Genomic DNA, 26,358 nt, shown 5'->3' on the forward strand with positions numbered 1-26,358 from the left:
TGTCCCTGTCTCAGTGTTATTAAAATGATATCGATGTCCCTTCAGTCCATGGGTCAGTGGTTAAATCTGCTGTCAAGTACCAATCAAAGTGTGAATGAAATGAAGAACAAATGGTCTAACTTCATCAGCGTTGTTTTTCTCTTCTTCCCCCAGATAATAATACCTTAAAATAGAATGCCTTATTAACCACAGACCTGAAGGTTAATAAGTACATCAACAAAACAAATGTAGTAAATTAAAACAATGCATTAACATTCATTAGTATTTCACTGTTGATTCCCAAACATGCTGCTATTGCTATTGTGCTATTATCAGGCAATAATTGTTATGTCAAAAGATAGGACCCATATGGTTCAACGAGATCCTCTGGGAGCTTCTGCTGCATGAAAGTCAATCAAAAATACGATTCTATAAGGAAAGATGTGGACACGGGAGAGTTGCTGTCAGTATATGCTACCCATGTGAGAGGCTCAAGTGACTGTTTTAAATAAAAGTTTTTAAATTTAGGGGAAAAAGAAGTGAGAGTTAGAAGACTAGCAGTAAAATCAGTAGGTTTGTTCAGAGTATCTAAAACTCAAACGCCAGTCTTTGACAGACTGGATCCTGTTATCCCATCAATAGAAAATACCCTCTAACACCTCAGAAAAATTCTAACTTTATATATATTTTCCTACACATAGTGACAGATCCAGATGAGCTAAACCAGCACTTAATCTGAAATACCCCCAATTTTAGGTGAGGCCCGAATAAATATAAGGTGTTAAATGTAATGCACTGAAGATCCCAGCTGAAGTTGTCTTCTCAGGTCCTCGTGGTAAACAATTAATCCACATAATTAATTTCTAATATGTTGTAACACAGGAGATGGACACATATCTGGGCTGTCTCTTCCCCTTCAGTTGCCCTCATCCTCCTGGCCATCCTGCTGGGAGGAGTCAGGACATGCCAGAGGTATTGTGCCTTGGGTTTCAGTGCCATCTGATGTTCACCTGGGACCAGAGTGCTCCAAAAGGGCTCTTGTGGCTTGTTCCCTGCACAGCTCTGCCTGTGGCAATCCCATCTTCACAGGGGTTATTTGCCTCATGCTCTCTTCAGCCCCACCATCTTCCTCTTTCCCTGAAGCTTTGCCTCCCCACCTTACCTCCTGCAGCTTTTCCCTGTACCCAGAAGCAGAGGCTGCCTTGCTCTCTGTTCTCATGCCTTCAGCCTGTGCAGCTTCCAGAGCCAGCACTGTTACCCCTGGCTGACTTGTGCTCCCACAGAGGGCTTGTTCACATCACTGCTGGTGATTCAGAGTTTGGGGGGCCCTACAAATGAACAGAAGCCATAACTGCAGCCTCTTGGAACAGCCCCCCGGGATTACATCACCGTGTTAGCACTGCTGTGTCTCCTTCACCAGTTCATTATAAATTTCTGTGTGCTCCTGAGGTCAGTGCTTTAACACAGGAGCTGTTGTGCCCAGCTCTATCTGGCTGTCCTATCTGGCAGTTTGTATTTACCAGGCACACACGGGCTGGGAAGGGTTGCGTAAGCCGGTTTCTATGGCAGGTTTCTATTCACCATCTGCTTGACTGAAAAAATATCTTTTTCAGTTAGCACACGGGGTCTGCTGTTTGCATCTTTTGTTTCCTTCCAGATGCAATCTCAGAAACACAGGAGGGGCTGTGAGGCTTTGGAGGGGAGGAAAGGCCTTTTGAAACAGCTCTTTTGGCCAGCTAAAAAACACATTGTCCCCGCTTGGACACTGCAGGAAACTTAATGTCCTGAAAAGCCACTTTCCCTGTACCCAGCTACTTTCCATGGCATTGCTTTATCATAAAGGAGATAAAACTGCAAGGCTCTTTCTATATATACCTTCATCCTGTTTCTGGGCTGTTTTCCTAAGGAAACTGGGATCTGTGCTCGCCATCACCTTCCCCCCCCCCCCCCCCTTCCCAGAGGAGCCTCTGACTTATTTCTGCCCAGTTTAGAAGAAAAGATGTAAAATTAAGTCCCCACATTTCACAGGAAGTGGGAGAGGCCTATTAATGACCTCAACAAGAGATGTGGAGTAAAAGTCCACCCCTTGCTAGAAAGTCAGGAGGCCACTCTGGAAAGGGATGTTCTGAATGCCCTGTTCATGAAAAATTGTTTTAAACGGAGTTTGCAGCTCAGCAGACACAAATACACACAAGTAAATCCATAGGAGGCTGCTCGTGGGACTGCCCTTTTCCAGCAAGTCTCTCTGGCTAAGGATATCAAGCAGAAGCAGAGAGTGGACAAGCAGAACCTCCCTAGATGGGCCAGGATGGGCAGCAGCAGCTCAAGGGATGTGTGGTGAGATGTGTATTTCTGGGTGACACAAACCCAGAGTCCTCAGGGAGAAAAGCTTCTGCTTTGCACAGCAGCCTGAAGAAAGGCAGGCTGTACAAACCCAGGTGAGCAGCCAGAGGAGCTGAGGTCAGGCACACATCACACCCTGAAGCAATTCCAGGACTGGGATTCACCCAACATCACAGACACTGCCATGCAGAGGGGAGCAGCAGAAGCCAGGCTGCTGGTTCTCTTTGCTGAGAGCTTCTGAGAGCAGCCTGCTGATGGCCAGGCTGCTAGAAGCAGGGTGTGCACACTGCCACAGCCCCCTGCTCCAGCAGCACTGGGTGTGCCCCTCACACCACCTCTTCCTTCCATTCAGCCTGGGCAAGGCATTGCCATGCACTGTGCCTGGCAGCCTCTGCTGGCACAAGGGACCTGGCAGCTTTGCCAGCTCCTGGAGAATGAAGCTAAACCGTGCCCCAGATGTGCTTTCTGGGAGAGAATGGGACAGCTGTGGGGAGGAGAGCTGTGCCAGCCACAGCTTCCTATGGTGGGCCAGGCATTGGCCCAACAGATGTCACCTGGAAGGTGACCACCAAGGTGATGCACAAATCACTTCTGAGACCCAAGCTGTGCCCTGCAAGCACCCTAGAAAGGTGCCCGTTTTTGGCTGTTCACAGGGTGTAACGCAGCCTCAGCTGTTCTTGGGCACATCCCACTGGCAGCTGTAGTTCACTGCCATAAGTATGTAAGGACAAATGGATCAAATTTTATCTTCTTCTTGAATGCTGTTCCCTCAGTCGTGGCACACTGTTATCTCATTTTGCTGGGAGAAATATTACATGCTTCAAGCACAGCACAGATAAAAGACTGAAACACTTGTTTTTAAGCTGTAACAAACTATATGTTTAGAGGAGGAATGCCAAAGGGAGCATCTACTCTCACAGTGTATGTTTTAGAGCAGGCATACACCTCCTGCAGGATGTGTAACCTGAAATTTGCTTTGAGGGTTTATAACTTGTTTACAAGGTTCAGCCAGGTCACAAAGCAAAAACAAAGCATCTGGCCACAATCCTTTTGTGCATTTTAGCAGCCTGCAAATAAGATCTAGTATTTATATGTATTTATAAAGCAAAAATAATCAAAACAGCTTTTCAATGGGAAGATTTCTGTCAAAAACTTCTGACAACTCATCAGCAGCACTCAGATTGTGCTCTGTGTCTCACAGGCTGCCACCCACTGAAGCTGTAATATCACCCACCTCAGAAAGTCAGGTTTTAGGTACAGGTACACAGATAAGACAGAAGAAGGTTTTTAAAAGAGGTGAAATGGGAAAAATAATGGTGCTGCAGTTAATAGAGTAATCCTCTGTAGAGATTCCCATCTGCCTTGGCAGGGTCTGGAGGAGGCAAACATTGTAATCTGAGCCATACATATTTTAGTCAACTGCTCTACTTCCAGCTCTGGTTAGGAGCATTGTATTCTGTATGAAGCAATGAGAGTGAAATCTTGAGGACCAGAACATTTTCTCACCACATTCTCACCTATTTAAGTGGAGTATTTTATTAAAATCAGTTCAGTTGTTGATATGTGCTGAGGTTGTTGACCATGGTATGGATCATGGGGCTAGGCCAGAAATTACCTTCAAGGAGAAAAACCCAACAACAGCCAGCAACAGGAAAAAAAAGACCTTATATCACACAGGTACTCATCTTGCAGGAGTAAGGGGCTAGGCCAGAAAAATACCTTTTTTATATATTTTTAATATGATTTTCACCTTCTCAAATCTAAAAGCATGCAATCTTTCCCAAAGATTACTTTCTTCCCCACTATTTTTAATAATTAATTCATTGATACGAGCAGCAGTGTGTACAAAACAAGATAAACACAAAGTCTGGCTGCACCCAAACCCAGGTGGAGGTGCAAGCTGTCCCCAGAGCATCCCCAACCAAGACAGAGAGTAACAGCACCAGGCAAGTGCAGAAGAACCTTGGCCATGTCAGGGCTCTTGCTGAGCAAGATCCTGGCAACATCCGCTTTCATTGTCTGCTGAGTTGCTTGATTTGGGATAAGATAGGTGTGCACAGGGTACATGGTGTACAAATAACTATTGCTTGCTTTTGCTCATGATATCTGTGGCTTTGCTTTCCTTTGCAAGATCCAGGTTGCATCCAGCTCTGGGAGAGAAAAGCCACCCTGAGAACAGGGAGTGCCTATGTCAAATCCACTGGCAAGATTAAATAAAACAACCTGAAAACAAGAAAGGAATACATATCTGTGCCTAACAGGTATCTATCTCACTGTGAATAAAAGTAGAAAGAAAAATTTTTAAAAAACCAAACAATAAACCACTACATCCTGAGAAAAGGAATTAATTGGAAATATATTGGAATTAATTCTGAAATTACTGGAATTAGTTCTGGAATCGTGTTCTTAGAGAATAGTGGTCAAATCCTCCTAGAGTTTTCCCATAACAAGGGAGTTTCAGCAGGAGTAACAGGATACACAAGTGCATCTGTAAATATGCATCTGTAAATTAATGACCTACAAGTTACCAAGGTACATTGTGGATTGAAATAAGAGCTCAGGCAGTATTTGATATTGGTTTTAAGGCAGTTTTAAAATAAAATGGAGCACAGTTCTGAAGAGGAGTTTAGCAAAACCATTTCAATATGTCAGACAGACTACATTTTACTCTCTCAGTTCCCAAAAAGAGTCAGGGTTTCTCTATAATTCCCAGGGGAAAATCACACATAATATAATCCTTTGGTTAAAAGGACAGACCTCATAGTGCAAAAGAAAACAAACTTTGTTCCCCAGGTAAAGATTAAACAAAATTTTTTCTCTTAGAAAACATATCCAATCATCAAATAGTAACAAAAGTAGGGAATAACAGCTACAATAAAAATAAACCAAGGAAATAAATAAAGGTACAAACACATTTTTCTTCTGGGAAAAAAAAAAAAAAAAAAAGAGTAAAATTCTGTTCAAATAATGAAGGGAAGTTCCAGCCTTTTTTCTTCCTTTTTATTTTTTTTCCTTTTTGAGAGCTTGAGTATATGGTACATGGTGGTGTATGGTATATGTTCCAATTTCTCCCATTCATAATTTGAAATTGAATCTCTTTCTTTTTTCCTTGTGGCACATAATTCCATCTTTCTGCCCCAAATCCAAAGTCATAAAATGAGCCTTTTTGAAGCAGCAGATTGTGACAAGCAGCTCACTTTTACCTATCAAGACCAATGATGTATGAAACTCACATGCTAAAAAGATTAAAATATGTCCAAAACTGATCCTGCCATATGTTTTGAGGCTTTCACCACCAAGTAAGGACATGTTCTCCTGCCTAAGGAGAAAATTTTTCCACATCAGCTTAGTGTTTCTGTTGTTTCAGGAGGCGCACATTCATTGTACTCCTGAACTTTGGTTCTTCCATGTGTGTCTTCACTGCAACTTGACAGGTACAGCATTGTTTTTTGGAGCCTGAAACCTGAGCACTTACCAGGAAGCCTGTAATAGCAGTCAGGCTCTAGGTCATGCTTATCATGTGTGAGCCACCATTTCTTTGGGTCTTTAATACTGATTAATCAAATAATTGATTAGATTGAAAGGGAAATCTTCGGGGAAGAAAGGACAGATTCAATTTAATTACAACAACATACCTTGATTGTTTCTTGTATTAATACTAAGATTCTGCACTTCAACAAGTAATCTTTGTCAGACTGAAGCACACCAGTGCCACGTGCCTCAGCTCCCTCTTTACTTAGGCCAGGATCCTGCATGGGAGATGGGCATGTAAAACACACTAAGGCTTTTGGGGCATTCCCATAGACCCTGCATGGTGTTCCACTGAAAGTTGGGCAGACCTCCAGCTATCCTTGTCCTTCATGAAGAGGATGTACTCCATGGTCTCTCCGGGTCCTTTTTGGAGCTTCTCCTGTGTGCTGATACTTATAATTACTGATACTTATAATTACTGATACTTATAATTACTGTACCTTGTCTGTATTTGCACTTCACTTGAATGGTGATCATCCATTTTGAAAGGAAACTGCACCATGAAGGAAAATGTGTTTTGTTGTTTCTGCTGTTGCAATTCTTATTATTAACATTAGAACTGCTGTCAAACGGGTCATAGTCCCTCAGGAATATGAATAAAGCTTTTTCTCTGGGACTTCAATGGCCTAAGCATATCTGCAAATGGAGGAGAGGAACAAACCAGTCAGAGAAGAGAAACAGCAGCAGAAAAATAAGAACCTGTTAACTGCAGCACCACCAAGTGTCAGCATTGAAAACATCACACATCGGGAAAATACCTAATTTCTACAGGAATTGCAGGAGCAAATATTAAAAAAAAAAAACCCAAAAAAACCCATAAGAGTTTGTTGGCATCTAAATGAAAAGAGTTTAATTTTGAAAATTTTTGAAAATCAGTTTTGAAAATTTTCAGTGTCAACAGAAGCTGTAAACCTTCTTCCAAGTGCCCAGATACATTGTGTTCTGCCAATGTAATATTAGTATTTTCAGAAAAAAATGTATTTCCAATTAACAAGGGAATAATTTCAATAGAAATTTGGATGCAAACCTTCTCAACAGCTTAAATGGGTTTGTGTTTGTTAACTACACACTCACAAGCACAGCCCCAAGTACTCAGCTGCTGCCATATGCTGCAATGTGTGCACGGGTGTGGATCTGCCTCGTGTTACAGGGACAGACACAGCACATGGCAACTGCCAACAAGGCCACTTCAGAGAGGATATTTCTCTTTTCTGAGAGTGTTATGTCATTAAACGTGCATCAGAGACACAGCTTGTAGATGTAACTCCTTTCTTGTGTGAGAGAACTGCTTGTGGAGCATCAGGTCCCCTGGCCACACGCTGACATGTCAGGGTGTTCCCTCAGGGCTCTGGGTCACAGGACATGGAGCATGGCCAGGGGAGCTCCAACAGAGAGGTACTTGCCTCTGCCTTGTCAACAGCTGTCAGGCTCTGCGTATCTGTGACAACACTACTTTTATTTTTCGGGGCATATTAAGAAAAAATATGGCTGATGTCTTTTTTGTTTGTTTGTTTCCAAGAATTGCTAGATTCTCAGTCCCTTTCTGCTAGCATTTATCTAAGGTGTCTTTAGAGACTACCCAGATAAACGAAAGAAGAATCCTTTTGCTCCTTTGAGCTGGCTTTTCTGGTTGATATAAAATGAAAATCTTCAGCAGGAATGAAGAGACACCATCCTGCCAGCTAAAACAAAGAAACTCTCACAACCCATCTATTTCCATGGGACGTTTTGACAGTAAAACGCTGTGTATTTTTTTAATATTTTCATTTCTTAATTTATCTTGCCTGGCTGCAGCTTCACGCTGCTGTTCATGCCAGTGTCAGTCCTGCACATTCCCCTGCTGAGCATCCCTTACTTGGCAGAGTGGGAGAAGGCAGAGCATCATGTTACCACGGCTTCCCAGCCAGTGCTGGACTGGGGGCTGCTCTGCCTGCCACAGGAGGACATCCCTGTCCTTCTCATTAATTATGTCACCTTCTGAAACATAGTCTACCTAGTCTCTTGTGCAAGTCTGAAAACGGGATCATAGCTCATGGGAATGGAAAGGAGAGGATTGAGGGCAAACTTCCATCTCAAATGCTGTGGTCAAGAAAGATGAGCTGGAAAACAGTGTAGTCAGCACTTTTCTTGGGGTGTCCACCCCACGGATGCCCACAGGAGGCTGGAAATCACCAGCACCTGCTGATCTGTGTGTGTGTGTTTTCTGGATGTGGATTCCCTGTCCTGTTTTTCAGAGACAGGTTCAGGAGTGGACATCTCAGCAGCTTCTTGGCTGAGAGTTGTCCCCTTTAACTTCTGATATTCCTTATCATAATCACCTTAATCGTGATTTGCTTCAAATGCAACCACATTCACATTCCATCCTCCAACAAAGGCCAGTTTTCTTGGTGATTTGCACAAGCACAAGCATCTGTAGTCTCAGCAGTCCTGCAGAGAGCCCTCAGTGGGGAAGGGGCAGCATGCAGCGGTGTCCCAGCGAATGGTCCTACGGCCACTGCCAGCATCACGATGACCAAGCACCACCTGCTGCCCGAAAATCTAAGCTCTTTAAATCCATAATTACAGATTCCAAGCTGGCTGCAACAGTCATCATCTAATAACCTGCTGGAAGTAACCTGTAAGTATTAGCTTGCCCCTGCAGAATTTCAGAATTAACACTAGGCCTTACCAACCCCCAGAAACTCATGGCTGCTTTGAAGTATATCCCATCTGTCACATATATCTATACATACAGGTATCTATGTCACATCTATCTATACTAGCCCTGTGTAACTAAAAATACCACATTATCTTCTACCTTCAGCTTGATATTTATTTGTATGGCTACCCAAAATCAGATATTGACCGTAACTTGCAGGAGAGCTGTCCAGAATTTCAGGTGAAACAATCATTTTGCACCAGCTCTTCCTCCTCTGAAGAAATCTTGCAAGAATACATGAACCTGATCCTGCAGTCCTAGTTGTCTCATACTCCTCTAAAGCCTTCACAAATGCAGAGACTGGAAATTAAGAATAAAGCACCAGATTCATAAGGCCAGTCCCCAATGATCTCATCCAACTTTGCCAAACATTGCAGGAGAGTTCCATCTCTGAGCCCTACTGTCCTAACTCCCTGTGCTATGCTTACTCTTGGACTTCTAGAAAGCTCAAGATAATCTACAATTCCTGCTAAATAGAAATACAGCATTCAAACCCAGCCTTGAATTTGCCTCAGAATATCCTACACATTGGCGAGAGAAATGTGCTTGTCAGTATTCCATGTCCCCCTAATTCTCTCTGTAACTGGAAGCCTGTAAGAGGGAACACAAGACTGAGGCAGAAATTAAGAATAAAGGTATTCAATTATGTGTGACTGGGAGGACGTCTTGAATCACCACAGGAAACTGCAGCTGAGATCTGATTTTCCAGAACTTGTCCTAAACTGCCCTGTTGCTCAGGTAGTTTGAATGAGACCACTCCATGTTTCCAGACTTACTTTCCCCTTACCTCAGGCAGCCTCACCTTACATATAACCAGTAAGATATCTCCAAAATACATTTTTCAAAACCTGAACTGAATGTTAACTGCCAAACTACAGGTGCCCAAACACTTATGGGTGTTTGACAAGACATTCACACAGGGTATATCAATCCCGTGGCTTTGCAAATCCAGCAGAAATCCTGCTGCTGCAACACTTGTTTTCCCAGATCCTAAACTGACTCTTAACCTCAAGCCCTCCTTTTGTTTCATGAAACTTCAAGTTTTACACACAAAGTGGTTCTCTGGGCCACTTTCCTGCTTAACTCTAAGAAAGTTGCTGAGCGTGGGAGGGAAAAGAACCCTCTGCCCCAAACTTGAGTTTTTCAGTTCTCTCCGTTCTCAGATTTCCAGGTTAAACCCGCCCCAACCCCAGTTATTGGTATTTTCTGGTCCGGCCGGGAGGTGGTGAGCTTGCTGTCAGGGCAGGGCTGAGAGGCGAAGGAGGAGGGGGACGGCCGGAGGAGCCGCCCCGGGGCGGCGAGTGCCCCTGCCCGGGAGGGGGAGCTGAGAGCCCGCTGCTGCTCCTGTCACATCCCTGTCCCTGCTCCCCTCCCGCTGCTGCTCCTGCTCCTGTCACATCCCTGTCCCTGCTCCCCTCCCGCTGCTGCTCCGGCCCCGCTCCCGTCCCTGCTCCTCTCCCATTCCAGCCCGGGCTCCGCTCCCGTCCCTGTCTCTGCTCCGCTCCCGTTCCTGTCCCTGTCCCTGCTCCTTTCACGTCCCTGCCCTGGCTCCGTTCCCATCCCTCTCCCGGCTCCTCTCCCGTCCCTGCCCCAGCTCCTCGCTCTTTGCTGCCCCGGCTCCTCTCTCGCTCCTATCCTGGCTTCTCGCCCGCTACTGCCTCGGCTCCTCTCCCGTCCCTCTCCCGACTCCTCTCCCGTCCCTCTCCCGACTCCGTTCCCGTCCCTGCCCCGGCTCTTCTCCCGTCCCTCTCCCGACTCCTCTCCCGTCCCTCTCCCGACTCCGTTCCCGTCCCTGCCCCGGCTCTTCTCCCGTCCCTCTCCCGACTCCGTTCCCGTCCCTGCCCCGGCTCTTCTCCCGTCCCTCTCCCGACTCCTCTCCCGTCCCTCTCCCGACTCCGTTCCTGTCCCTGCCCCGGCTCCTCTCCCGTCCCTGCCCCGGTTTCGTTCCCGTCCCTGTCCCGGCTCCGCATCGCTCCCGGGAGGCGGCTGCAGCAGGAGCCCCAGTTTAAACGCACTGCAATTATGTAAATCCTAACCTGACCGCTTTATGTTGGTTTACGACTTTGCAGTAATTAGCTGCGGTGCACGAAGCACTGCGGGCCGAGAGCTATAGATGAGCAGACTGTCCCTGTCTCTGTCCCTGCGTCTTCAGCCAGTGGCACAGCTGAGTGCGACAAGAAGTAAAACAGCAAGTAGATAACACCGAAAATGCAAATTTCGGTAAAGAGTTACCCGAAAAATAAGGGGAAATACAGCAAACCTATGCAATTTGCACACAATGGTAGCAAAGAAACAAACTGTGATATTGGAATGTGAGGAAAACACCCCAAATTCATAAAAAAATACAACAATTATAATTTTCAAGATGTACACTGTATGAAATACAAGATGCCGAAGTGGTTTACTAATCTAAACATTCAGGCGCAACACCATAACTAAATACTAAAACCACATGCAAAATATTTAAAAATCACTCGAAAATGAAAGCTAAATTTGAAATGTGTTTAAGTATTTCATCGAGGCATACATAAACTAACATATTTTAAATAAAGCCAAGAAGAAAACTAGAAGATATCTTCCAGGAGCACAGAGAAAACCCCAAATAATAATAGGTAGCACATAAAAAATGAGTAACAGATGGACCAACTGGAGGATTGTACTTAATGTAATTAACATTAGCACTTACTGGTAACGGTTAATGGTCCTATACCATCACACCTCCCAAAACAAAGCCTGATCAGGGACGCATCAAAAGACACGAAGTGAACCCTGAGGCGTAAGTGCCATTTAGATCATGTTAAAGACATTTTCATCAATCTTCATGAGAAGTAACAGCTATTGGGAGAGAAAGAAATGTGAGCAAGTTTCCATCTTGTAATCTCTACATTCTCCTAAGTAACTAGACTTTCCCTCAAAAATATTATATATGGCTAATTTCTTCTCATGTCCCTGCTGCTAAAGCTGAAAGATTTATATCCTTTCAGCTGTCATTCAGTACCAGCCTATCTGAAAGCACCGTTTTGCATTTTAAGACAGGAGTATGAATTCACTGAAATTCTTCAAGAAGAGAAAAAGAGATTTACTGTATACCAGATAAGTATATAAAAAGTGGAAATGTTCATGTCACTAGAAAATTCTTTGCATTTTTAATTAAAAGAACGAGGGAACGAGAAAGGAGGAAAAGGCCATGTGCAGAAAGGAATGATGAAGGAGAAAAAAGAAAAGGAGGAGAGCAGGAAAGAACGAGGGTATGAGAATGGAGGAAAATGAGGAGTGTAGGAAAAAATAAAAGAACAAGAAATGGAGGAAAAGGAGGAGTGCAGGAAGGAACGAGGGTATGAGAAAGGGAGGAAAAGGAAGAGTGCAGGAAAGAACGAGGGTATGAGAAAGGAGGAAAAGAATGGGTGCAGGAAAGAACGAGAGAATGAGAAAGTAGGAAAAGAGGACTGCAGGAAAGAAAAAAGGAATGAGAAATGCAGAAAAGAAGAAGTGCCAGAAAGAACGAGGGAATGAGACATGAGAAAAAGGAGGAGTGCAGGAAGGAAGGAGGCAACGAGATAGGTGGAAAAGGAGGAGTGCAGGTAGGAATGAGGGAATGAGAAATGAGGAAAAAGTGAAGTGCAGGAAATAATGAGGGAATGAGAAATGAGGAAAAGGAGAAGTGCAGGAAGGAACGAGGGAGCGAGGAAGGAGGAAAATGAGGAGTGTAGGAAAGAATGAGAAATGGAAGAAAGGGACGAGTGCAGGAAGGAATGAGGGAATGAGAAAGGGAGGAAAAGGAGGAGTGCAGGAAGGAACTAGAGAACAAGAATAGGAGGTAAAGGAGGAGTGCAGGAAAGAACCTGGGTTTGAGAAAGGGAGTAAAAGGAGAAGTGCAGGAAGGAACAAGGGAATGAGAAATTAGGAAAAGGAGGAGTGCATGAAAGAATGAGGCAACGAGAGCGAATATGTTTCCACATGAAGTTGCTAAACTTGCTTCTTATCAGTGAAAATTATAGTTCTGTTCAAAATAACTTGATTGTTCATTCAGAAAACAGGTGTTATAAATAATAATTATATGAGAAACCCCCTTTTTGCTCATAAGACTTGCTTGAGGAAACAGTGATGTGCTTTGCTAGGCAAACCCAGATGGCATTCACTAGGTACTGTGGTTGCTTGCCTTTTAGCCTCTTCTTCATCGTTTGAGAACAAAATGAAAAAACAACAAAATTGGGGTCTTTTTCTGCGTATGAACTGCATAATTTGTACCGTGGTTTGTAATCCTTCAGTATATACATATATACATATATATGAATTTACTTATATGGAAATAAATGGAGCACATAGAGCATTACTGCTTCTTGTCTCGAGTATGTGAGAAAGTTGTTTTTTTTTTAATAAATGCAAATGTGAAGATAGTTTTGGGGTTTTTTTGAGAGGGTTTAGCTTTCTTATTTTCATCATCTAATAAATATTTGCTCTATTGAGTACACAATAAAAGGACATCCCCATCTTCTCTGCCACAAAACCCATGTGATTTTTGTAAAAGAGAGTCACTGTCATTATCATTACTTTATTGCTGACTTTACTGCAACCCCTCTGTGCAATCTTCAATTATATATGTGCTGAACTGGACTGAGGACAGAGGTGGAGAAAAATCAATTAGTGCTGAGATATTACTGCAATTCCAGAGCAGGACAGAGCACCCTCAGACAGCATCCTGCTGCTGTGTGACCATGGCATGGTCCTGGATGACAAGCAGAGGGGCCTGTTGAGGATGCACCAAAACTGCTGTGAGCTTCCACGGCCCCTGCAGGCCATGGAGCACAGCAGCACCTCTCTGCACGCTTTAATTGTGCAAGGCAACTGGCAGCTGGTATAAGTTGGAGACATTCTTCATCTTCTCTAATTTATTTCAGAAGTTGATTGGGAATGCAGGAGGCAAATGAGCTCAGAAATGGCTCCAAGTTACCTCGTTTCACATCCTCCCCACTCCTCCCACTCATCTGCACAGCACTGCCCCATCACCATCCATCTCTCCAGCCCGGCACTAACACACACAAATGAACTTCCTGCAGGTGCTCCATTTCTTCTCTGTTGCTGGTGTGAAGCAAAATATCTGATCAGTTATTTTTTCCTTCCTTTAATATTCTAATGTCTGTGTGTCACTGAAGGCTTGTTTCAGTCTCTTGTAAACTATCTCACTATAATGGTCAAGAACATTATCTCTGATTTGCAGCTCAATGCAAAGAAATGAAGGTATGTTCTCTTACACTTAACTGGATACAAAACAAAGCAAAGCCTTGCTTAAGTCGCCTTTAGCATAAAGTTTATTTAACAATTTCAATCCTTTGTAAAAACGAATATGGGCTCTTGTCTGGTTTTTTCCCAAATCTAGATGCGAACCCTTTTACACAATTCCCTCCAACCTGGTCATAAAGAACATCAGTACTTGGTTGGATATCTCCTTGTTAGTTTGGTTGCTGACTAAAACAATTCTATTGGCCAGATAAACTAAAGCTGCCATCTCTTCAGACTGAAAATGTAGATCTAAGCAGGACTGGGCATCTGTTCTTCAGAGGGAATGAGCACAGGTGACACTGGGGTTAACTTGGAGTGAGAAGCAAACACGTTGTAGATGGACAGTGCAATGGGTAGGATGACATGGGCTTAAGCCATTCAGGGAGATTTCAGCTTCACTGAAGACATCTCAGGGATTATTTTTTTAGAGGTCCAAACTAGGATAGGCAGGACTTCCCTTCTGCCATCCCCACAAAGCTAAAAATGAGGAAAAGGACAAAAAAAACCTGTAAATGTAATAGCACAGTGATCCCATACTGGACTAGATCAAAGGTTCATCTTGCCTAGGAATGATGCTTTCAGCAGGTCCATCCTAGATAGTTTAACAAGGAGCAGAAAATGGTGGAGTGCCACTGGTCATGATGGCTCAATGCAGAACCACATTGCAGCAGAAAAAGCAAGGGTCTCCATTGTCACACTCGGGCTCATTTTCTCAGGCCTTAATCCAAGGGTGGGAATACAACAGTGCTGCCAACCATCGGCCAGGCTGACTCCTCACTACTGCTCCTTCCTCTTCACAGCTCTCACACATTTGTTCCCAGCATGCTGAATGAGCTGCCCCAAACTTTTAACAGAAAATTTGAAATCGAGGTGATCCAAGAAACTTATAACTACTTGTGGATCCACAGTAGAAGAAATGGATTATAAATTACACTTGCCTGACACCAAATGAAATTGCCAACCCTTTTCAATAATAAATTATTTTAGAAGTACTGATCTATCAGAGTAGAGATTCTTGCTGTTGTGAACCTTGACCCCCCAGTTTAAAAGAAAACCAAACAAAAACAAACAATGTGTTGACAGATGCTTTTCAATCCTGGACAACTCTAACATTTAAATTAATTGTGGAAAGAATATGTAGTCATTCTCTTTACTGAGAATTTTACAGAGCATCAGTCTACCTAGACATGACATGAATACAGAAGAACTACAGATGACAGTTTGAAACAGATCTTTAAAAAATACATCTTAATGTTATACTCTGTATTTCTGCCAGTGGTTTTTTTACAGTGTTTAAGAAGTGCTAGATCTCATTCTACATTGTCTTGTCACTGGTTTTGAGGGTTTTTTGTGTTGTCAAAAAGATTCTGTAAATACCACAGCATGAAGTCTGAGGATAAATATACGGAAATATAAAAATCATAGATTTCTTCTCCACTGCTTCACATGTGAAACTGTCAACTACAGATCTGCAAGCCACCTGAAGAGTGACCAGGTGAGACTTCTCCCTTCTATTGGAAGGAGAGGTTTAACACCCTCTTTCAACTGTGACCCCACTCTGCAAAGCAGTGGAGAGCAGGGTTATTTATGTGCTCCTGTTCAAGTGAACATAAACAACTGGATGCTCTAGCAAACTGAAAATAGACTACTAACAAAGGGCCAGATGCTCTTATCCACTTGCAGGGGTGAAGAGGGACAAAATGAGTAAATATTTATATTATCATAGTGGCATGTAACTGGAGCTCAGTTGTAGGGAAAACAGTGATTTATAAGCATGTTCCTCCTCTCTTGGGAATCCACATAAACCAAGCAAAGGTTCAGCACTGAGTAAAAAACTCCAACAGAAGGACAAAGCCAGATGAGAGGACTGCAGGCTCTCAAGACATCCTTTCTTGTGGGCTCAGATGATGACTAGCAAAGAAAAATGTTTTCCTGGGCAAGAGTCATCACAAATTAATAGGAAAGATCTACCTGGTACGTGAGAAAAGTGAGTGTGCATTGTGGCACAGAACTTCAGACCCAGCACCTCAGAAATACTCCCACCTAGAGCTGTGGACTAAAGCTCAGCATTTAGGATGTCTCTGCAAGATTACTCCAGCCAGAACATCCTTAGCTGTTGCATCACTGGCTGCTCATGCCATAACTCCACTACAACCAGCCTTTCTCAAAAGGCACCTGGCAGTCTACACTGTAGAGATCATTTCTCATCTGTTTTTTTCAGGCTTGTCTACACTCTCCCACAATCACTTAGAGCCACAGCCATCTGTTCTCTGACACTGAGCACCTCAACAAGGCTTGCATCTTCCCTACTGAAAAATCCCAGAAAGTTAATTTTGCACAAGAACTTACAATAAAATGTTTTGGGGTTTGGACATATTTTTGATCCTCACAGACATTTGCCTTGGAAAATCCTTAGAACATGATCACAGTTTATGTCTATGTTGTGCTTGGTTTCAGCCCTAGGGCCTTGATATATCCATGCTTCCCGCAGCTGAATTTTAATATTGCCCCCAGCTGTTGGAGGACAATATAATCACACACTGCTGTGATATAAGAACAAAAATACTTCTTTTGGCTGACAAGGTACCGTGTTGCATGCGTATCTTTTCAGTGAAAGAAAGCAAACAAAATGTGCTATCTAATGTTTATCATGTTCTTTGTGGATTAGAGGTTGAGACACCTCCTCAAGAGACAGAGAAGGAGCACATCATGTCAGTGTAGTTTTGGGATAATCACACTCACAGCTGGGATAGTTACTGTTCCAGGAGCATCTCTGAAAAGCAGTCACATGTGATGACACACTCTCTTAGGCACTTGACACAATGTTGTGAGCTGACAGTGATAATCATGGGGGTAAAAAGGGAATGGTGACAGGAATGGCAGAGGAAGGCAATCTCTTAAAATGTGGTGATGTGTATAGCCAAGAATACCCTCACATGCACTTGAAATGCTTATCAAGAGTTTCAATTGACTATTTCTGTTCTACAGCTGTACAGGTTACACTGCACTGCAATGGGAAATGATTCTCCATCATGCCCAGCTCACTGTGGAACACTTAAAGCACAGATCCAGGTGTGAACTCACTCCAAGAGGTAAAAACAAAGCCGCATTATGTAATAAGATTTAATGATTATTTGAATCTCTTTTTCCATCCCTGTGGATCATTGTTTTAATCTTTCTTGTTTTGTTCTCAGGATATTGCTTAAACAAGTAACCATGTTCTGAGATTAATCAGGACCATTTTTGTGTATAACCCTTTAAGAGAGTTTTGGCTTTAACTTTCTTCTATAAAAGAACACAAACAGAAGCAATAGCTTTTCTAGGAAGTGCATAATGTTGGCAAAATGTTCAGATTGGATGGCCATAGGGAACAAACCCTTAAGCTTTTATGTGCACAGCCTGGGGTTCAACTGCTATTTTCTCTCAGAGGAAAAAAAAAGCAGACCTTTTAAAGCCACCACTAAGGAGATTTCTATTTAGAGAATATGCAATAACTCATATTGAGACAAGATTTTAATCTCAGGAAAGCTTTGGATAATCTGCTGGCACCTGTGTTTGATGCTCTTCCACCCCATTGCACTGCTTAGACTGAGGCCAAAGGCCAGATCCTGCAAGTGTGTTTGTTGCAACAGTCCTGCTTATGTGAGGGAGAGTTTTAGTAGAAAAAAGGCACAGACTGGTCAGGACCTGCCCTTGAAAGTATCATCTGTTAGGAAATGACACCAGTGTCATCATCTTTTATATTCCTTTAGAGCCTCGTATTCTTCTTAACAAGCACTGCACCAATTGACATTATTTGTTGTAAATATCATAGCAATGCCTTGTGCAGCCTTGCTGGAGGACACAGTGTGAAGTACAAACCACTCAACCTGAGGGAACCAGGAGAAAGGTAATACCTAGGATGATTTTAGAAAGAATTGGGAAAGGTTTTTCACATGGAGATCTCAGCTGCTGGAGGCTGTGCATCAGCCTGTGTGGGATCTAGAGAGATTTTTATAGAGGTTTCACTATGCAAGCAAGAGGGGATTGGTTTGGATACTGTGCAGACACCATTAGAGATGCTGTGGAGTCTTGCTGCTGCTGTGGCCTCTGTATCCAACTGAGATGTGAGCTCCAGTTAACAAGTGTGATGCTTGTAGAAGTTCAGCCTCTGCAGCTCAAGGAAAGATAAAGAACTGTACAAAATAAAAATGGGCTTGGGTTTGATAATTTGGGCACACAGTGAATGGTGCTGTAAAAGGAGATAATGTGGCTGGGAATAGGAGAGAAAAGGGAAAAATTCTACATTGGTGTAGATTTACATAGATACATGTATCTTTCATCCCCTTAAAAATGAGCTTTATTAATTTGAAAGGGTTAAAAATAACATCAGATTTCTCTCCTTCTTTGCTCCTGTGATTCATGTGTCCCATTTTAAAGTCTACACCCTGTGAAGAGGAGTACATTATCAAGGAAAGAGGCTTGCCAGGGACAGAAGGCAATTTCCCGTAGCAGGTGCGTACAGCAGGTGGTACAGAGTGTACCTGCAACGAAAAGGTAGATTTAGGCTAAGATTTTATTTAATATGGAAAACTTATTGCATCCTGAGCCACTACTGGGGATGTGCCAAAAATCGTGTCTGCGGCATGATTTATTACGTGAAAATACCACCGAACTAATCAGTGGAGTTACTAATTAATACAAATCTGCATTTTTGCATAAGCAATTAGTGCAAAGAGAGTGCAATGAAAGAGGAAGTTTGACTCATTTAATCTCAGTGTCTATTCAAGCGGAAAGACCCACTAGGGCAAGGCACTAGGATCTACATTTGGATTTTTTTTTTCCTTTTGATTAGTTAAAGGAACTAAAAGGTCAAATTATCAATATTTAATTCAAATGGAAATGCATTTGTTCAAGAGGAAAGAAAACACTTTATTTAAACAAGGTGGGACTCTGGGGGTAAATGCCTGGATCAAAAATAATTAGATTTTGCAGTTACAACAGCATCTAAATCCCTTCTGATAAGAATCCTTTTTCCTAATAACAGAGGTTGTTTGACACCGATAGCAAAGACTGCTGACGCTATTTAAACTGTAGCTCAGGCGGTAGCCAGCCTACCAATACAATTTAGACATTTGCTTTAATGGTACGTACTTCTCTGATTTGTTTTTTTTTAATCAATTTGAATTATATTTTAAATCTATTGTGATTTCATAATTGTGTGCACTTGACTAAAAGAGTAATTTAAAAAGCTGATAATTAAACCTTGGTGGTGATGTATTTTCCATTAACTAAATAGAAGTTTACATTTATAGAATTAAAATAACAACAGCATTTATCTAGCGGGGAAAGGCTCAATAAAATTAATACGCTGAGTTCTAAGGGGGGAAAGAGCTGAAAAGGCACCTTAATGAGCCGTACCAATTTTCGAGCCCAGATGTACATTGTATCCTAGAGAGACGCTGCGAAGCGCAGAGCAGTCTGACCCCGCACCGAACCGGTACCGGAGCGGCGCTCGGAGCGTTGTTCTCCCGCGGAGATTGCCGAGCCACGGCACCGGAGCAGGCTGCCACAGCTCGGAGCGATCCGGGCGGAGGGGCTGCCTCTCCTCCCGTCCCCTCCTGTGGCCGCAGTTGTGAGTGGGCGAGCGGGGAGCACCGCGGGCAAGCACAAGCCGGCCCTTCCCGAGCCCGACCCCCGCGCCGGCTCCGGCCCCACGGTGCGCTGGGACGGAGAGACAGGACAGACAGCCGGGAGAGACGCTTTCCCTTCTCTGTTTTGATTCAGGATAACCCTCGTGCGTTGTGTGAGCACCTCTTTGGAGAGGGAGAGAACGGGAAACCTGGCAGCGAAAGGAGAGAGCCCGGGCAGTAAATCACTCGCTCAATTATAAGCGCGGCTTCCTCTCTCCAATAGCTCCAAGCTATTTGGGGAGGCATCTTTTCCCCGCACTCTCGCAGGTGCAATATGAATCAATTATCTTAATTAAGATAATGCCGCAAACCCAAGAGATTTCATCGGGAGCGGATTTCGCGCTCCGGACAACTGCAAGGCGTTTCCACAGCGCTGCTTCCCCCGCAAGAAGCCCCCCTCCCGCCCGGCTGGGACGGGGCTCGGCCCCAGCGGCCACCCGCGGAGGGGCCGCGCTGGCCGCAGCCGCGGCGGGCCCCAGGCGGCCCCGGGAGCGCCTCCCGCCCCCCGCCAGGCCCGGGGCGGCAGCTGGGGCGGGAGCGGGGGCGGCCCGGCCGGCTCAGCTTTGTTGGGACGCGTGCGGTTCGCGTGCCGCGCCGCGGGAGGAGGGGAGGGGGCGGGAAGGGGGCTAGGGAGGGAGGGCAGCGAGGAAAAAGAAAAGGAAAAGAAAATAAAAGTAAAAGAGAAAAAGAGAAAAATTAAAAAGAAAGGGGAAAGGAAAGACAAAAGGAAACATTGAAATATAATTTTTAAAAATAGAGAGAGGAAAGAAAACCAAAGGATTCGGGAGGAAAAATAAACAGAAGCCGAATTAGAAGCCAGATGGAGAAGGAGGAGTCTGGAGGTCAGGGAGAAAAAAAAAAAAAAAAAAAAGACACGCTTGGAGCGATAAAATCAAGCGGCTGGGGGGAAGAGGAGAAACAGGGAAGGTGGGAAACTGGAGCCGTTGAGCCAGGGGATGGCCCGAGTAGGGGAGGCAGAGCCGACTGCCTGGGAGCCCGGGAGAAGCAGCAGAGCCGAAGCAGCGGGAAGGATGAAGGCGGAGCGGCAGGGAGCCCCGCGCCCTCCAGCGCAGCGCCCGGCCCCGGCCCCGACGGGAGGCATGGAGCAGCGCCTCGGACCTGTCAGCCCGGCTGTTCACTCGTGTCCCCTCGCCACAACCCACTGAGACGGAACGAGCCGGGCTCGGTGGGTTTAAACCCCTCTGTCCGACTGCTCCTTTATTTGTCTCTCTAGTTACCTGCCAGTCGACAACGTGTTGATTTTATTTTGCTTCTAGGGAAGACGACTGTGTTGATCACACCCAAAAGCACGCGAACACCCCAAAGCTCTCACCGCTTCCCAAGATCCAGTTTTCTGCCAGTGCCCTCCTCCCAATATTTTTGCCTAGTGTTTCCCCAGAGCTCCTCATTCCCGGGTGTATTCACAGACAGTCCCATTCAAAGGGACATTTTCCAGCACCCGAGACAGAGCAGGACCAGACCCTTCGCTCTCCTGCTCTTTCTAAACCTGTTCGAACCTCTCCGCCCCCAAAACGCGCCCCTTCGGGGGGCGCGGCTGCCCCGGCAGCTCCTATTAATGGGGTCGCGCACTCTCGAGGGCCGCTGCCCCGGCCCAGCCGCCCCGGGTACGGGCACGCTCCCGGACCCTGGCCCGGGGGCGCATCTGTGGCCAGAGAAGGCTCTCCACGGGCAGGGGCTATCCATCGGTGGCTCGGGGCCGGCGCTTCCCTCCCCTCTGTGCCCCGCGAAGCGCCGCAGCCGCCGGTGACCCGCGGGTGCCCCGGGTTGTGCGGACCCGGCACACACCGCGCTGCTGGCCCTCGCTGCCCACGGAGAACCGGCCAGCTCTGAAATAACAAAAACTAGCCGGTTATCCTCTGTATTTGATTACCGAGAACATCTCCGGAGTCCCCTCCTGCTGCCCCTCCGGCCTCGGGCTATGTAGGTCACCAACAGGAGAGAAACATTTTAGAAACAACCCGACCTGGAAAATTATCTTCCAAATCTATCTCCTTAGGGCGGAATTATTTGTTTCGCATTAAAAGCCTCAAGAGGCGAAAATAATTTTATTTTTATTGAATAAATATACGGATAATGCGGGGCGGTAGCACAGCTATCATGCGAGGGGGTTATCTCCCTCCTTAAAGAGCATCCCTAGGGTTTGGCGGCGTTTGCAAATTCCGCCGAGGCGTTTAAACTCTAAAGCCACCCCACTCGGCTTATTTCCTCCAAACTTCCCGTTAACCGGCAATATTCCCACCGAAAACCTGGGAAAAGCGAGCCGGCGTTTACTCCAGGCCTTGGGACAGACCGGGAGCTGTGCGTGTGCGTGTGCGTGTGTCACAACAGCCCCGGGACGCCCGTTTTCCCCAGCACCGGGAAAAGCGGGGAAAGAGATGGGGCGAGAGAGCGGCAGGGACCGTGACAGGGAATCTCCGGGGGTCAGCGGCGCCCGTTAGGAGATGGACGGGGGAGCGGCGGGGACCCTCGGTGGCCGCCCCCCAGAACAATGGGAACAATGCGGCGCGGCGCTGGGCGCGGTGCGGAGCGGCGTGTGACGGTGTGCGGGCGGTGCGGAGCGCTGAGGGAGCGCTGAGGGAGCGCTGTGCGAGCGGCCGGGCGGTGACAGATGGCGCGGCCCGCGGGTCAGCGCGGGCGTGGCGGCTCCGCGGGCGGGCGCGCGGCCGCATACAAATAAGGCGCGTCACGTGGGGGGGGCGCCGCGCGCCTGACGTGCGCGGCCATATGGCGCGTGCCACCGGGCGGGGCGGGGCGCGGGGCGGGGCGCAGGCGTGCGGGGCGCGGCGGCCGGCGGGGCCCGGGTCCCGGTGCCGGCCCCCGCCGCGCATCCTCCGTCCCGCTATATAACGGGGGGAGCCCGGCACTGGACAGCCTCGGCAAAAAAAACCACCGCGCACACACACATACACACACGCGGCGCCCTCGCACGGAGAGCTGTGCCGGGGTTATGAGACCGTCACCGCGCAGGAGAGGCTGAGCAACGGAGGTAACGGGAAACCGTGTTCTACCCCGGAAAAAGGGCTCGCGGCGGCTGCCGGGTGGGAGAGGACCCTGCGAGGTCGGGGCGCACGGGATCTGCCTCTGCCGGAACGGCCGCAGGTTTTATTGTCACTTGCGGTCGTTCCTGCGGGTGTGTGCGGGCACACCTGTATCCATCCATGTAGCCACACATACATATGTGTGTACATATACATATGTAAATGTGTATATGCGTCCATACACAAATATAAATATGTATCTGTGCGTCCGTTTATACAGACGCGTACCACATATGCTGATGTGCATCCACCGATGCACCTCCGAACTTTCGGCTCCCTTTCCTCCGCGGAGCGCGATCGCCACGGTCCCAGCGCAGGCTGCGTCTCGGCGGGCGGGCTGCATTGTTTCTTCCCGGTGTGGCCGACGCTACCTGGGGCGGTCGCAGCCCCACACGAAAGGTCCCCGCGTGGACCGGGGGAAGCAATGCTCGTTTGCAACAGAGGGGATGGCGGAGACGGGGAGCCGGGGCCAATCCCGCACCTGTTACCGCGGGCAGGGGCCGCGCAGCCCCGCCGCGGGCATCCAGTGACGGACCTGTGGACGAAGGCGGGACCGGGGAGCAGGTGCTGGGCGCCCGCCCGGGCGGCACAAGCCCCACGCAAGGAGGCGGCAAGGGGGAGCCGCAGAGAGCAGCGGGGATGGGAGTCACAGGAGCCATCCATCCCTGCAGGTGCCTTGTGTCCGCCTTCCCCTATTCGGTAAACACGTTTGAGGATTTTTTTCCGAAACAAAACAAACCAACCCACTTGCTTGGTCCACTTGCGTTGTGCCGCCCGGGATGCCTCCCGCACGCATAATCTACTTATATTCCCCGCTAATATCGGCGAGTTACATAATGGTATTTGAACATATGTCAACTTAATTACAAGGCAGAAACGCGGAGACAATTAAAAGTTTGCCCTGGCACGGTGGGGAGTCCAGGGCTTCTCTCGGGAGGGGGCGGCGGGACCGGGGAGCGAAGCGCGGGCAACTTCTCCCCGCAGGTGGCTGCTCCGGGCGCTAACACGTCTCTTTTCTGTTTTCTCCGCGATGCAGAGGCTCACCATGACCAAGTCGTACAGCGAGAGCGGGCTGATGGGCGAGCCCCAGCCTCAGGGTCCCCCGAGCTGGACGGACGAGTGCCTCAGCTCCCAGGACGAGGAGCACGAGGCGGACAAGAAGGAGGAGGACCTGGAGGCTCTGCACGCCGAGGCCGAGGAGGACTCGCTGCGGAACGGAGAGGAGGAGGACGAGGAGGACGACTTGGACGAAGAGGAGGAGGAAGAGGAGGAGGAGGAAGACGACGACCAGAAGCCCAAGAGGCGGGGCCCCAAGAAGAAGAAGATGACCAAGGCGCGCATGGAGCGGTTCAAGCTGCGGCGCATGAAGGCCAATGCCCGGGAGCGCAACCGCATGCACGGGCTGAACGCGGCCCTGGACAACCTGCGCAAGGTGGTGCCCTGCTACTCCAAGACGCAGAAGCTCTCCAAGATCGAGACCCTGCGCCTGGCCAAGAACTACATCTGGGCGCTCTCCGAGATCCTCCGCTCGGGCAAGAGCCCGGACCTGGTGTCCTTCGTGCAGACCCTCTGCAAGGGCCTGTCGCAGCCCACCACCAACTTGGTGGCCGGCTGCCTGCAGCTCAACCCGCGGACTTTCCTCCCCGAACAGAGCCAGGAGGTGCCGCCGCACGTGGCGGCGGCGGCGGGCGCGCCCTTCCCGGCGCATCCCTACCCCTACCAGTCTCCGGGCTTGCCCAGCCCGCCCTACGGCACCATGGACAGCTCCCACCTCTTCCACCTCAAGCCGCCGCACGCCTACGGCGCCGCGCTGGAGCCCTTCTTCGAGAGCGGGCTGGCGGAGGGCGCCAGCCCCGCCTTCGACGGGCCGCTCAGCCCGCCCCTCAGCGTGAACGGCAACTTCTCCTTCAAGCACGAGCCGGCCGCCGACTTCGACAAGAGCTACGCCTTCTCCATGCACTACCCCGCCGCCGCCGCCGCGCTGGCCGCCGCGCCCGCCCACGCCGCCATCTTCCCGCCCGCCGCCTCCCGCTGCGAGATCCCGGTGGACGGGCTGGCGCCCTACGAGGGCCACCCGCACCACGAGCGCGTCCTCAGCGCCCAGCTCAACGCCATCTTCCACGACTGAGGCTCCCCGCGCCGCAGGGAGGGCCGGGGAGCCGCGCCCCGCCGCCCGCACCGCCTTGTTTACAGGGGGCAGCCCGGCGGGGCCCCCCGCTCACCCGCTGTCTTTGCTTCCGCTCCTCCGAGCGACGCTCTAAATTGGGGTAGGGGCACTGGGATCGCGTCAATTACCTGATCGGGATAACAAAATCACAAGCAATAATTAGGATCTATGCAATTTTTAAACTAGCGATGGGCCAATTACAAAATATATATGAAATCTATATTTTTCAACCAACGTTTTACTACTTGTTACCTTTCCCATGCTGAATTATTTTGTTGTGATTTTGTACAGAATTTTTAATGACTTTTTATAACGTGAATTTCCTATTTTAAACCATGCAGCTTCATCAATTTTTATACATATTGGAAAGGTAGAATTATATCTAATTTATACAAAATGATTTAACTAATTTAAACCAGCAGAAAAGTGCTTAGAGAAGTTATGTTGCCTTAGCACTTCTTTCCTTTTCAAATAGATGAAGAAGAAAAAAAAATGCACAATCCGGGCAATTTCTTTCCCATGCAAGTCTCTTTTTTCTTTTCTTTTTTTCTTTCTTTCTTTTTTTTTTTTTTTAAGTTTCTTTTTCCTTTCCCCCGTACAATAAGAACCAGATCCCCTAGGTCTTGAGAAGATATAAGAACGATAGACTTATTTTCTATTAAAACATATCATTTCAACACATTACTTGCACAAACTTGTATATAAAGATTATAAGCAAATGCCAACACCCTTTTTAAATCGAAAGCTGCTTGACTATCACATACAATTTGCACTGTTTCTTTTTAGTCTTGAAACCCCTTGGCATTCCGTGTTTTTGGTTCGTTGGATTTTTTTCTTTTGTTTTGTTTTATTATTTTTTTTTTTAAGATAACTTGAAGATGTTAATGTTTCCAGGCGCTATAAATGCATGATTTTATACATGTTCACACAATCCGTGGTTGTCATATGCTCATTTTATGAATCTGAACCGAAATCTAATCAGGTTGTTAAAGTCGGGCTATATACCTATTGTAGTCGATTAGTACGGTAGCTTGAAACAAATTCAAACCATTTAATCCGTAATTAGAACAATAGCTATTGCATGTACAATGCAGTCCAGAATAAGTGCTGTTTGAAATGTAACGCTGGTTCAACTGGAATCAATCTGTACTGTAATTTTGTTTGTAATCCTGTATATTATGGTGTAATGCACACTGGGATTTTAGAAAAAAAAAAAAACAAACATCCATCCTTTGGCAACAACATAGTATTGAACATTTGGTCGAATGTTGCATTTTTCCTTAAATGTGATTTTTTTTTTCTTAGTGTATGTAATTCCTATGGGATTATTGTTTTATTCGGATAGCTCATGAAAGGTGCAACACTTATTATTTGTAGAATAAAATTGGACTACAAAAAAAAAAAAAAAACAAGGACGCGGATTCTTTGCTTACCTTGCGGGGCACTCGGGGCGGGGGTGTTCGTTTGTTTACAGCGAACGCGGCTATTTGCAATGCTGATTTTGCGGAGCGAGGGGAACGGGGCAGGAGCGCGGTTCGCCTGGGAGCTGCGGCTGCCGGCACGGGCTGCGCGGGGCGGCTCAGCCCGAGCCCCGCGTCCAGCCCCGGCCCGCGGGGTGTCTGCGGGGTG

The 26,358-nt window shown here is 46.9% G+C and overlaps 1 protein-coding gene across 2 annotated transcripts; it reads left to right on the forward strand.

Annotated features, from left to right (window-relative positions):
• The first annotated feature begins 22,378 nt into the window (after positions 1-22,378).
• Positions 22,379-26,120, forward strand: NEUROD1 (neuronal differentiation 1). 2 transcript variants are annotated; one of them, XM_079311665.1, is made up of 2 exons: positions 22,379-22,510; positions 23,599-26,120. In XM_079311665.1, exon 2 carries the CDS (start codon positions 23,608-23,610, stop codon positions 24,688-24,690), a length of 1,083 nt encoding a protein of 360 aa, XP_079167791.1. In that variant the 5' UTR covers positions 22,379-22,510; positions 23,599-23,607; the 3' UTR covers positions 24,691-26,120. The 2 variants fall into 2 exon arrangements, with proteins under 2 accessions (XP_079167791.1, XP_079167790.1); XM_079311664.1 differs by lacking the exon at positions 22,379-22,510 and having other exon boundaries at positions 23,556-26,114.
• The last annotated feature ends 238 nt before the right edge of the window (positions 26,121-26,358 follow it).

This window comes from Erithacus rubecula (genome assembly GCF_903797595.1).
Source record: "Erithacus rubecula genome assembly, chromosome: 8".
NCBI lineage: Eukaryota > Metazoa > Chordata > Aves > Passeriformes > Muscicapidae > Erithacus > Erithacus rubecula.